Genomic DNA, 13,315 nt, shown 5'->3' with positions numbered 1-13,315 from the left:
AGACCTTGGAAATTGAAATCCCAGTTTATTATTCCTCGATGTTTCTTGTGGCCTCAGTTGTGAGCCATGTAGGAAGTGAAACAATAATCATGACAATTTTTGAAATGTTGATTTTGAAAATAAATTCTGAATCAACTAGAACAAAAATATGGAAAGGAGAAACAACATTTTTGTAAAACTTTTCCAAGAGTAAACCTAAAATATGACTAAAATTTGGAAGGAAAATACTACATTTAAATTAGAACTAACTTTCTTCCAGACTATAAATGGAATACAAGATGAGAATATAACAACATTTTAATTATTTAAAAGAATAAAACAGCACAAGTCATCTCCTCACCTCTATTCAATAATTGAATATTTCTTCTTATCAACAAATACTCGACAGTACTGAGGGTTCTGCCTTTGTGTATTGATTTTAATTGATTGATCACTGTTCCCTTTATTTCTGATTTGAGCCCCATATCCTCATTACTAGCCCTATGTGTCAGCTGTGGCTCAGTGGGTAGCACACTTGCCTCCATGTCAAAAGGTTGTATGTTCAAATCCCATTCCAGAAACTTAAGCACATAAATCTAGGCTGATACTCCAATGCTGTACTGTCAGAGGTGATGTCTTTTGGGTAAGATGTTAAACCGAGGCCCCCATCTGCCTGTTCAGGTGGACGTAAAAGATCCCATGGCACTATTTTGAAGAGCAGGGGAGTTATCCCCAGTGTCCTGGCCAATATTTATCCCTCAATCAACATAACTGAAACAAATTATCTGGTCATTATCACATTGCTGTTTGTGACAGTTTGCTGTGCGCAAGTTGGCTGCCGCCGTTTCCCACATTACAACAGTGACTATACTCCAAAAGTGCTTTGAGATGTCCAGTGGTCGTGAAAGGTGCTATATAAATGCATGTCTTGTTTTCTTTCGTTTATGTAGCTTTCTTACAGCCAGTAGGACTGTGATCAGGATGTGGGGTAGCTCATGTCTACTATTGATGATTGTCGAAGAGTAAAGTAGTCCTGACTAAGATCCAACATCCTTTCAGGTACTGGCCTGGCTGAGAGCCAGCAAACGTCAGTCCCAATGGAGATAATCAGCTCCAATGACAAGTTGCTGCATGGCTTAAAGCTGCCACCATCTGTTTGAGAGAGTACACTATTGGGCTACCAACATGCATGATTAGTTTATGAAACAAACCCAACGGGCACCTTTGCTGTGCAAAACATTACAAAAGAAATGATATAGTGCTGATATTTTCTTTTGAGTGTATCTCAGTCCAGCAGAACAGACTATAATTCAGATGTAAAATAACACAAGAGCAACAGTGCATGGATAATCAGTTATGACACAGCGCCTGCTAAATGGAAAAAAGTGCCTTTAAAGAAATTGGATTACACACTAGGTTAGAGTACAATCCTTTCACCTCCAGACATGGTTTCAAGTCCAACGCAGATGGAAGAGATGAAAGACCCCATTATCTGGTGGCTTTTAAAGGATCCGAAATAAAATGCAGTCAGTCACTTTCAATCTGGTTCCTATCATAATCACAGAACAAAGCTTTCCCAAAGTTTCATAAAATTGGCAAAAAAATGCCTTTTCCTTTAAGAGGCTGTATTGTCCTGTCAAGTATCTATAATGTCAGGAGCTTCTTAAAATAGATCAAGCTATTGTTGCCAAATACCTTGTTTCTAGTGACAAAACAGAGGCCAGATCATCACTATAAATATTTTGGATACACAGCATTTTACATGAATAGAACCCACATAGAGCTCTGCACACTCCACTTCTGAAGTCGAATTAGCATGGCTGTCACCAGACCCCCTGTACGCCACCCATTCACCTCTGTACAATTTCCCTCCCACTCTTGTCTTATTCAGACACCCTTCTTCATCAGCACTGCCTATTGCACATAATTTTTAAAATACTCAGTGTCGATCATTTATGATGGGGGCATTATAATGGGGAATAAGTCAATGGAGCATCATTCATTAGGGTGTATTCGGCCTAGGAGCAGTGTGGAGGCCCTGACCTGCGTGAGAACACCAGCGGCAGGTCGGGGCCATAAAAGGAATGGCGAGCGGCCTCGGGAGCAGCGTGGAGGCCTCGGGAGTAGCGTGGAGGCCTCGGGAGCAGCGTGGAGGCCTCGGGAGCAGCGTGGAGGCCTCGGGAGTAGCGTGGAGGCCTCGGGAGCAGCGTGGAGGCCTCGGGAGTAGCGTGGAGGCCTCGGGAGTAGCGTGGAGGCCTCGGGAGTAGCGTGGAGGCCTCGGGAGTAGCGTGGAGGCCTCGGGAGCAGCGTGGAGGCCTCAGGAGTAGCGTGGAGGCCTCGGGAGCAGCGTGGAGGCCTCGGGAGCAGCGTGGAGGCCTCGGGAACAGCGTGGAGGCCTCGGGAATAGCGTGGAGGCCTCGGGAGCAGCGTGGAGGCCTCGGGAGTAGCGTGGAGGCCTCGGGAGCAGCGTGGAGGCCTCGGGAGCAGCGTGGAGGCCTCGGGAGTAGCGTGGAGGCCTCGGGAGCAGCGTGGAGGCCTCGGGAGCAGCGTGGAGGCCTCGGGAGCAGCATGGAGGCCTCGGGAGCAGCGTGGAGGCCTCGGGAGCAGCGTGGAGGCCTCGGGAGCAGCGTGGAGGCCACTTCAGGGAGCAGCGCGAGCTGGTGCAGGAGGGCGACGGAAACGAAGAGTGATGTCATCAAGTTCCAGGTCGGTGATTGGAGCGTGGGCAGATACAGGAGCAACGAGAGACTGGAGGGATGTGATCGGGGCGCAGGAGAGGCGTGAGTTCGGGGCCAGGGGTCCAGGGGCAGCCCACACTGCGATATGTGAGCGCACTAGGTCCGTGCAACAGAGCAGGTCTCCAGTCGTCTTGAATAACCCTTGCCACTGGACCAAGACCTAGCTCTGTCAAGCTCGTGTAGTGGCTGGTGTGCAACGGCCACCACACATTAAAAAAATCCACGTACAGGCATCTTCCACCCTTCAGGATGTAGTTCAGGATCTGGAATATTAGGTCCTTCATTGAAACACCTGTGAACTCATCCTTTCTTGAGGTGGAAGCAAGTCATCCTCATTTCGAGGGACTGCCTATGATGATGATGATTCCAATGTGGTGGCAGAAGCCATCTAAAAGGTTGGCAGGAAAACAGCAAAAGTGGGGCAGAAGAGATAAGATAATAAGGAATAACTGTATGAAGTACTATGCCACTGTTAATAGAAACAACGGTGAAACTGTACAAAATCCTGAGTCAATTTATTGGGTATAATGACCTTACGGGAAGATGGGCCAAGGAGAGCAACAGTGACAGGACTCACTTCACATCTCTACTCACAAACTCCAGCTTCGAGACATTTAAAGCCATATGCCATATCTGCACTGTATCCGTGGAATGTATCCATTCAGCACTGAGAGACAGGCACCGACTGTCTCATACTGTTGGTTGTACCTGAGGGGTATTAATATGGTTCTCTCTGTGGCCCGCTACTCTGTCCTCCAGACAACTAAGGTTTTGTGGAAGCAGAAAGCCATGAAGAAGAGTAGAATGAAGCAAGGAGGGAAGTTGTTCGAAGGAGTTAACTCCAAGTTGGATGTTATTACAAAGTGTCAACATGATGATATTAGATTCTGTGCATTCACAACAATGTACTGAATCTGTCGGTGTTACCATTTAAACTGCATTTGTACTCCATCGTGCTCAGAGTGTCTCCCTCCTGTTGATGAAACCACACTATTTATACAAACAGGCAATTTCATCAACAGGAATGAGAAAAAAATGGCCAAATAGATGGCTGCCATCAGCCCAACCTTTCTCCCACATTCCCACTTTTATCTTGCTTGAAAAAGAAGATAAGTCGAGTGAGAAGGAGGGAGGAACATTAAGAAGCTGCAACACATATGCACTGCATGTTCCTGTTTTTTTATCCATTTTCTTGGATGAGCAGAAATTTCCTCCAACTAAATATTGAGAAGATCAAAGCTATTGTCTTCGGTCCCCGCCACAAAATCTGTTCCCTGGCCACTGACTCCAGCCCTCTCCCTGGGCACTGTCTGAGGCTGAACCAGACTGCTCGCAACCTTGGTGTCATATTTGACCTCGAGATGAGCTTCAAACCACGTATTCATGCCATCACTAAGACTATCTATTTCCACCTCTGTAACATTATCCGATTTCAGCCCTGCCTCAGCTCATCTGCTGCTGAAACCCTCATCCATGCCTTTGTTACCGCTAGACTTGACTATTCCAATGCACTCCAGCTGGCCTCCCACATTATACCCTCCGTAAACTTGAGGTAATCCAAAACTCTGCTGCCCGAGTTCTAACTCGCACCAAGTCCTGTTCACCCATCACCCCTGTGCTCACTGACCTACGTTGTCGTCCGGTTAAGCAATGTTTTCATATCCCTCCATGGCCTCGCCCCTCCCTATCACTGTAATCTCCTCCAGCCCTACTACACTCTGATATATCTGATTTCCTCTAATTCTGACCTCTTGAGCATCCTGGATTTTAATCGCTCCACCACTGGTGGCCGTGCCTTCGGCTGCCAAGACCCTAAGCTCTGGCATTTCCTCCCTAAACCTCAATGCCTCTCTATCTCTTTTTCCTCCTTTAAGATTCTCCTTAAAACCTACCTTTCTGACTAAGATTTTGATCATGTGCCCTAATATCTCCTTATATAGCTCGGTGTCAAATTTTGTTTTATAGTACTCATGTGAAGCTTGGGATGTTTTACTACATTAAAGGCGCTATATAAATACAAGTTGTTGTTGTTACCATTCTCTTAATATATTTATTTTTAAAAATTGCTGTTATCTTTGACATTGCTTTCAAGTTTTTTTCATATTCACTTTTTGCACCTCTTATTACTATAGACCTACCTTTGCTGCAATAACTCCAGTCACTGGCAGCAGCAATGGCAGAAGAACACTTTGGTAAGACACAGAAAGCATTATTAAAGCACTGCATAGTTTCCTTGGATACGAGCTATCATTTGAAAAAAAATCACCCATTATCTCACATAATTCTTTATCTCTCCACAACATATGTATTTGTCAGTCTGAGAGGGCAGCTGGTGATTTGTTGCCAAACCTCTGCCAATGTGATTCTGTAATTTAAGAGCTGGATGAGAGTGATCTGGGTGACTGACACTCTAATTATCCATTCCTCCCTGTGGTGAAGAACCTTGCACTTTATCAGCACTCACGGTGCTGCTAAAGTGCAAGGAATACAGTCATCTTCTGCCCGCTCCCAGACAGCCATCCAACATATAACTGCATACTTCCGACGATTGCCAGCCTTAATTTGCTTTGTTATCTTACCATAGTGAGGGATGATGGCCCACGCCATGGCGGATGCATAGATTCCACCGATCATCCAGAACATGCAGAGCCAGCTCAAGTGCTCACCACGTTTCTCCCGAGCCAGGACTTCAGCAAAATAGGAAAACACAATTGGAACTGCCCCTCCAATCCTGGGATAATAAAACAAAATACATGCCACATATTAGCCATCATAGTACAGGAGCCATGGATACCACTTAATGGTAACCTGGAGTCAATAAAGTCCTCAGTTCCTGTAAAATACACGGCCTGGAGTTTCCACTCAATTGCGCTGTTTTTTTTGGCGCAATTCCCCTGATATCGGCGTAACTGGTGCAAAGATCGCGGAATTTTAAGCACAAATCAGTGCAGCTCGAATTTCCACGAGTTTGAAAAGCATCGTGCTAGAAGCCGGCCCCGCCCACAGAATTGGCCACGCCTCCCAGGGTGATTTATCACCATTGGGAGTTTCTGCTAATTGCGCTTGATGAAGGCCTTCGAGAAGGCTCTAAAAATTAAGCTGGATCTTTTGGGCACAAGGGGCTAGACTTTCCTAAAGCCTCACCGTCGGACTGCCGCCCAAAAAGCCCGCTAAGATTCTTCAAATAATGCTGGCAAAAAATTCCATAAAAAAGGCAAAACATACCGCCCGGCAAGAAAATGGATCTTACACGTAGATTCTCGGCGGTTTCTCGGCATTTAAATGTGAAATTTGGCAAAATGAGTGGTTCTTACCAGAATGTACAGTAAGTACTCAAAATTTAGACCGAGGCTGCTGTTGGGCCTAGGGAGGGGGGAAAACTCAAAAAATATTTTTTCAATGAAACAAAAAATAAAAATTTAGAAAACATTTTCAAGGCCCTTTTTATAAACTTAATCGTCATGAAAGAATTTAAAAATAATTACAAAAAAAACCTTTAACTTACCTTTCTTTGCAGGGTACTCACCTACCGCCCTGTTTCCGGCAGTTTTTCGTGGGCGTTTTTTTCGATCTTACCTGCGGGTCACCGCTGTGGCAAAACTTGGACCGTGGCGGTTTTCTCACTGCTGAATGCATATGCAGGTGGGCGGTTTGCTACCCTGCGGTATTTTGAAAATGTCGGCGGAACTCTTTAAAAAATGAAGAGGGAACTTTCGCCGGGTTGTTTTCCGCCGAAAAAAAGCTATACCGCCGAAAAAAACGCTAAAAATGAAGGGGAAAGTCTGGCCCAAGGACACTAATAGGTACGTTTTGAATGATTTGTTTTTAATTTATGAAGAAATTGACTACTGTACACCAATCTAACTAGAAAATACTTTTGTATATTTCTAAAAAGTCATTTTCAGTCATTTAAAAATCGGGTTAATCACAGGTGGTGGATTGACACCGATTTAAAATGCTTATTTTTTGTGATAAACCCGTTTTCAGCTGTATTAATCAAATTTTTACCATGTTACTACTTTTAAATATATCAAGGAATATTTTTTAAAGCAAATTTTTTTTGGAAAAAGTTACATTTTAAAACACTGCCCGATCTGCTGGTTGATGGCAGGTTTTGCATCAGCTGATATGCAGATGAGTTTGAGCGGAAACTCGGGGGAAAAAAACTTTTCAAAACCAACTCAATTTTGGGCGCAATTTGGCCCGGAATTGCTGATTGTACCCAAAGCGGAAACTCCACCCCAAGTGACAGCATTACTGAAGAACCTTGAGGTAAAACATGTTGTAAAATACAAAACTGCACTGATTGAAAAAGTTCTGCTCAATGAGCAATGAATCTCTATCCCCAACTTAGCCACAGTCGTTCAATACAATGCTTACAAGATGAACATGGTGTTGCAATTTTTCCAATGTGATATTAATGAGTGAACAAAACCCAGCTGCCTGGGTAGAAACACTGCATTATTAAACATTTTACAGAATATTCCTGTGGCTACGAGGTGATTTTGTTCTGTTCAATCCTGCGAAATGAAATACTAAAATGGTTTCAAACCATATTGATCAGAACAAACAGTAAATAATAGTTGAAAAATTGGCAGCTGAAATTTTTGTAAAAGAAGCAATTAACTTTACCACAGTCTAAATTGACAGTTCAAATTAGGAGTAAGAAGGAAAATCAGGTGGAAGTTTTCACCGAAGGGGTAATAGAGTTGTGGAATAAATTATCAGAGAAACCACAAAAGTCAACATTTAAATGGCTTCAAGAGACAATTAGGGGGTAAATTTGCTCTAAGTATTACAGGTACTTTATTATGGATTAAGGTGCAGTCATTTTGTGCATAAACATTAGTGTCAGCTGTGGCTCAGTGGGCAGCACTCATGCCTCTGAGCCAGAAGGTTGTGGGTTTAAGTCCCCCTCCAGGGATTTAAGTACAAAAATCTAAGCTGACACTCCAGTGCAGTGCTGAGAGAGTGCTGCACTGTCAGATGTGCTGTCTTTTGGATGAGACGTCTGCTCTCTCAGGTGGACGTAAAAGATCCCATGGCACTATTTCGAAGAAGAGCAGGGGAGTTATCCCTGGTGTCCTGGCCAATATCGATCTCTCAACCAACTTCGCTAAAATAAATAATCTGGTCATTATCACATTGCTATTTGTGGGATCTTGCTGTGTGCAAATTGGTTGCCGTGTTTCCTACATTACTACAAAAGTACTTCATTGGTTATAAAGCACTTTGGGACATCCGGAGGTCGTGAAAGGCACTATATAGATGTAAGTCTTTCTTTCATTAATTGAGGGGGCGCTAACTTTTGCTCACATTCCCAAAAATCTTCATGAGAGTTAACAAGCATAACTCATAACACACTGCCCCTGTATTCACTGTGTTTTTGGTGGTTAAGGGTACATTCTCAATAAGACTTAACTGCAGTGGAACTAAAAGTAAAAAACACAAAAGACATGCTGGCATAGTTAGAGAGAAAAGATAAATTAACATTTTGGTAAGAGACATTTCATCAGAAACAATGGGCCCAAGTTTCGGCCTCAGTTGCTCCTGATTTTTTGGAGCAACTGGTGTAGAACGGAGTATCTTAGAGATTCAAATTCTCGGCATTTAGTTTGCTCCAGTTCTAGTCAATTAGAACAGTTTCACTTTGGAACAGAATTTTTTTTTCAAAAGGGGGCGTGTCCGGCCACTTACGCCTGTTTTCAAAGTTTCGGCAGTGAAAATTTACTCCAAACTAACTTAGAATGGAGTAAGTGAAGATTTTTGTACGCTCGAAAAAACCTTGTCTACACTTTAGAAAATCAGGCGTAGGTTACAAATCAGGCGTAGGGAAAGGGGAGGGGGGTTTAAAGGGAAGTTTACAAACATTAAACACTTCAGTTTTACAAATAAAGAGCCATCATCAATAATAAATGATAAAAACATCAATAAATCAACCAATAAACTAATCAAAAAATATTAATAATAAATAAAAAAAAATTTAAATCAATAAATGAAACATTTTCTACTTACCGACTGCAGCACCGGGAGCCCTCCAACAGCGTGCTGGGATGCCCCCCCCCTCCCCGCCCCCTGCCTAGTGTGTCTCTGTCAGTGTCTCTATCTCTCTGTCTGTCTGTCTGTGTGTGTCTCTCACTCTCTGTCTGTCAGTGTCTGTGTTTCTGACAGCGAGGGGTGGAGGGGAGGGGGAGGATGGGGAGGGGGGGTGGAGGGGAGGAGGGGTGGTGGAGTGGTGAAGAGGGGGAGGGGGTTGAGAAGGGAGGGAGGGAGGGGAGGGGGGGTGAGAAGAGAAGGGGGGGGCGGTCCGGTGGGAGGGGGTGGGAACGGGAGTCAAGTCGGGTCGCGTCCGGTCCGGAGGAAGCAGGAGCTGGGCGTGGGAGGAGCCTTATGCACGCAGCCCCAGTGAGGCCATTCGGCCAGGGCTGGGGGCTGCGTGCTTCGGGCCCCTCCCACACCGTTTTGGGCGCCTGGAGTCTACTGCACTTGCATGCCCACTGTAGCGCGCATGTGCAGAGGTCCCGGCACTGTTTTCAGCACAGGGACCTGGCTCCGCCCCCTACAGCTCCTGCTGCGCCGCGCCGAGGGCCAGAGGACCAGCAGGGAGCCGGAGAATCTGGAAGTTTTTTTCAGGCGCACTTTGTGGCGCGAAAAACGGGCGTCCAGGTCGGGGCTGCGCCGTTCTAGGCGCGGCCCGAAACTTGGGCCCAATGAAAGGTCTTTGCCTGAAACAATGAATGAGTTTTCTGTTTTCAGGTGCTGATGAGCCTGCTGTGAATTTCCAGAATCTTGTGCCGTTAATACAAGGATTTGGATATTTTTCTCTTAAGATTCATTGAATTTTGTACAGGTGATGTGACAAAGTTTTACTCTCCTCAACTTCTGCTGAGACCTGTTAGAAATGTATGGCCTACTCCATAAGTCGGTACAAATACGTTTCTTTAGCTGCTGTTAAGTCCTGTGAAAAGGTAGTCAAAGAGCGCTCCCATGTGATTAATCTTCCTCAGTTTCTATAAGCAAAATGGTCGTTAGAGACATGGGTGGTGAAATTCAACATCGGCAAGGCATCATCATCAGAGGAATGCTTGCTTCCACTCTTAAAATGAGTCCCTAGGTGGCTGAACAATCCACTGCGAGAACCACAGTCCCTGTCACAGGTGGGACAGATAGTGATTGAGGGTAAGGGAGGGTGGGACAGGTTTGACGCATGTTCTTTCCACTGCCTGCGCTTGATTTCTGCATGCTCTCGGCGATGAGACTCGAGGTGCTCAGCGCCCTCCCAGATGCACTTATAGAAACATAGAAAATAGGTGCAGGAGTAGGCCATTCAGCCCTTCTAGCCTGCACCGCCATTCAATGAGTTCATGGCTGAACATGAAACTTCAGTACCCCCTTCCTGCTTTCTCGCCATAACCCTTGATCCCCCGAGTAGTAAGGACTTCATCTAACTCCCTTTTGAATATATTTAGTGAATTGGCCTCAACTACTTTCTGTGGTAGAGAATTCCACAGGTTCACCACTCTCTGGGTGAAGAAGTTTCTCCTCATCTCGGTCCTAAATGGCTTACCCCTTATCCTCAGACTGTGACCCCTGGTTCTGGACTTCCCCAACATTGGGAACATTCTTTCTGCATCTAACCTGTCTAAACCCGTCAGAATTTTAAACGTTTCTATGAGATCCCCTCTCATTCTTCTGAACTCCAGTGAATACAAGCCCAGTTGATCCAATCTTTCTTGATAGGTCAGTCCCGCCATCCCGGGAATCAGTCTGGTGAACCTTCGCTGCACTCCCTCAATAGCAAGAATGTCCTTCCTCAAGTTAGGAGACCAAAACTGTACACAATACTCCAGGTGTGGCCTCACCAAGGCCCTGTACAACTGTAGCAACACCTCCCTGCCCCTGTATTCAAATCCCCTCGCTATGAAGGCCAACATGCCATTTGCTTTCTTAACCGCCTGCTGTACCTGCATGCCAACCTTCAATGACTGATGTACCATGACACCCAGGTCTCGTTGCACCTTCCCTTTTCCTAATCTGTCACCATTCAGATAATAGTCTGTCTCTCTGTTTTTACCACCAAAATGGATAACCTCACATTTATCCACATTATACTTCATCTGCCATGCATTTGCCCACTCACCTAACCTATCCAAGTCACTCTGCAGCCTAATAGCATCCTCCTCGCAGCTCACACTGCCACCCAACTTAGTATCATCTGCAAATTTGGAGATACTGCATTTAATCCCCTCGTCTAAATCATTAATGTACAATGTAAACAGCTGGGGCCCCAGCACAGAACCTTGCGGCACTCCACTAGTCACTGCCTGCCATTCTGAAAAGTACCCGTTTACTCCTACTCTTTGCTTCCTGTCTGACAACCAGTTCTCAATCCACATCAGCACACTACCCCCAATCCCATGTGCTTTAACTTTGCACATTAATCTCTTGTGTGGGACCTTGTCGAAAGCCTTCTGAAAGTCCAAATATACCACATCAACTGGTTCTCCTTTGTCCACTTTACTGGAAACATCCTCAAAAAATTCCAGAAGATTTGTCAAGCATGATTTCCCTTTCACAAATCCATGCTGACTTGGACCTATCATGTCACCATTTTCCAGATGCACTGCTATGACATCCTTGATAATTGATTCCATCATTTTACCCACTACTGAGGTCAGGCTGACCGGTCTATAATTCCCTGTTTTCTCTCTCCCTCCTTTTTTAAAAAGTGGGGTGACATTGGCTACCCTCCACTCCATAGGAACTGATCCAGAGTCAATGGAATGTTGGAAAATGACTGTCAATGCATCCGCTATTTCCAAGGCCACCTCCTTAAGTACTCTAGGATGCAATCCATCAGGCCCTGGGGATTTATCGGCCTTCAATCCCATCAATTTCCCCAAAACAATTTCCCGACTAATAAAGATTTCCCTCAGTTCCCCCTCCTTACTAGACCCTCTGACCCCTTTTATATCCGGAAGGTTGTTTGTATCCTCCTTAGTGAATACCGAACCAAAGTACTTGTTCAATTGGTCCGCCATTTCTTTGTTCCCCGTTATGACTTCCCCTGATTCTGACTGCAGTGGACCTACGTTTGTCTTCACCAACCTTTTTCTCTTTACATACCTATAGAAACTTTTGCAATCCGCCTTAATGTTCCCTGCAAGCTTCTTCTCGTACTCCATTTTCCCTGTCCTAATCAAACCCTTTGTCCTCCTCTGCTGAGTTCTAAATTTCGCCCAGTCCCCAGGTTCGCTGCTATTTCTGGCCAATTTGTATGCCACTTCCTTGGCTTTAATACTATCCCTGATTTCCCTAGATAGCCACGGTTGAGCCACCTTCCCCTTTTTATTTTTACGCCAGACAGGAATGTACAATTGTTGTACTTCATCCATGCGGTCTCTAAATGTCTGCCATTGCCCATCCACAGTCAACCCCCTAAGTATCATTCGCCAATCTATCCTAGCCAATTCTCGCCTCATACCTTCAAAGTTACCCTTCTTTAAGTTCTGGACCATGGTCTCTGAAATTACTGTTTCATTCTCCATCCTAATGCAGAATTCCACCATATTATGGTCACTCTTCCCCAAGGGGCCTCGCACAATGAGATTGCTAATTAATCCTCTCTCATTACACAACACCCAGTCTAAGATGGCCTCCCCCCTAGTTGGTTCCTCAACATATTGGTCTAGAAAACCATCCCTTATGCACTCCAGGAAATCCTCCTCCACCGTATTGCTTCCAGTTTGGCTAGCCCAATCTATGTGCATATTAAAGTCACCCATTATAACTGCTACACCTTTATTGCATGCACCCCTAATTTCCTGTTTGATGCCCTCCCCAACATCCCTATTACTGTTTGGAGGTCTGTACACAACTCCTACTAACGTTTTTTGCCCTTTGGTGTTCTGCAGCTCTACCCATATAGATTCCACATCATCCAAGCTAATGTCTTTCCTAACTATTGCATTAATCTCCTCTTTAACCAGCAATGCTACCCCACCTCCTTTTCCTTTTATTCTATCCTTCCTGAATGTTGAATACCCCTGAATGTTGAGTTCCCAGCCCTGATCATCCTGGAGCCACGTCTCCGTAATCCCAATCACATCATATTTGTTAACATCTATTTGCACAATTAATTCATCCACCTTATTGCGGATACTCCTTGCATTCAGACACAAAGCCTTCAGGCTTGTTTTATTAACACCCTTTGTCCTTTTAGAATTTTGCTGTACAGTGGCCCTTTTTGTTTTTTGCCTTGGGTTTCTCTGCCCTCCACCTTTCCTCATCTCCTTTCTGTCTTTTGCTTTTGTCTCCTTTTTGTTTCCCTCTGTCTCCCTGCATTGGTTCCCATCCCCCTGCCATATTAGTTTAAATCCTCCCCAACAGCACTAGCAAACACTCCCCCTAGGACATTGGTTCCAGTCCTGCCCAGGTGCAGACCGTCCGGCTTGTACTGGTCCCACCTCCCCCAGAACCGGTCCCAATGCCCCAGGAATTTGAATCCCTCCCTGCTGCACCACTGCTCAAGCCACGTATTCATCTGCGCTATCCTGCGATTCCTACTCTGACTATCACGTGGCACTGGTAGCAATCCC

At 45.1% G+C, this 13,315-nt stretch overlaps 1 protein-coding gene across 5 annotated transcripts in view; it reads right to left on the bottom strand.

Annotated features, from left to right (window-relative positions):
* sv2ca (synaptic vesicle glycoprotein 2Ca) overlaps window positions 1-13,315 on the bottom strand; it is a 257,495-nt gene that overhangs the window by 103,534 nt on the left and 140,646 nt on the right. For 4 of the 5 annotated variants that reach the window (XM_070868543.1, XM_070868632.1, XM_070868838.1 and 1 more), the window contains exon 3: window positions 5,297-5,448. In XM_070868543.1, coding sequence (XP_070724644.1) covers window positions 5,297-5,448 — 152 coding nt within the window. Of the gene's footprint in view, window positions 1-3,203; window positions 3,223-5,273; window positions 5,449-13,315 lie in introns of all 5 variants that reach the window. The other variant, XM_070868721.1, reaches the window with a different exon arrangement.

Source organism: Pristiophorus japonicus, chromosome 1, assembly GCF_044704955.1.
Source record: "Pristiophorus japonicus isolate sPriJap1 chromosome 1, sPriJap1.hap1, whole genome shotgun sequence".
Taxonomy (NCBI): Eukaryota; Metazoa; Chordata; class Chondrichthyes; family Pristiophoridae; genus Pristiophorus; species Pristiophorus japonicus.
This window is presented reverse-complemented; position numbering and strand designations above follow the sequence as displayed.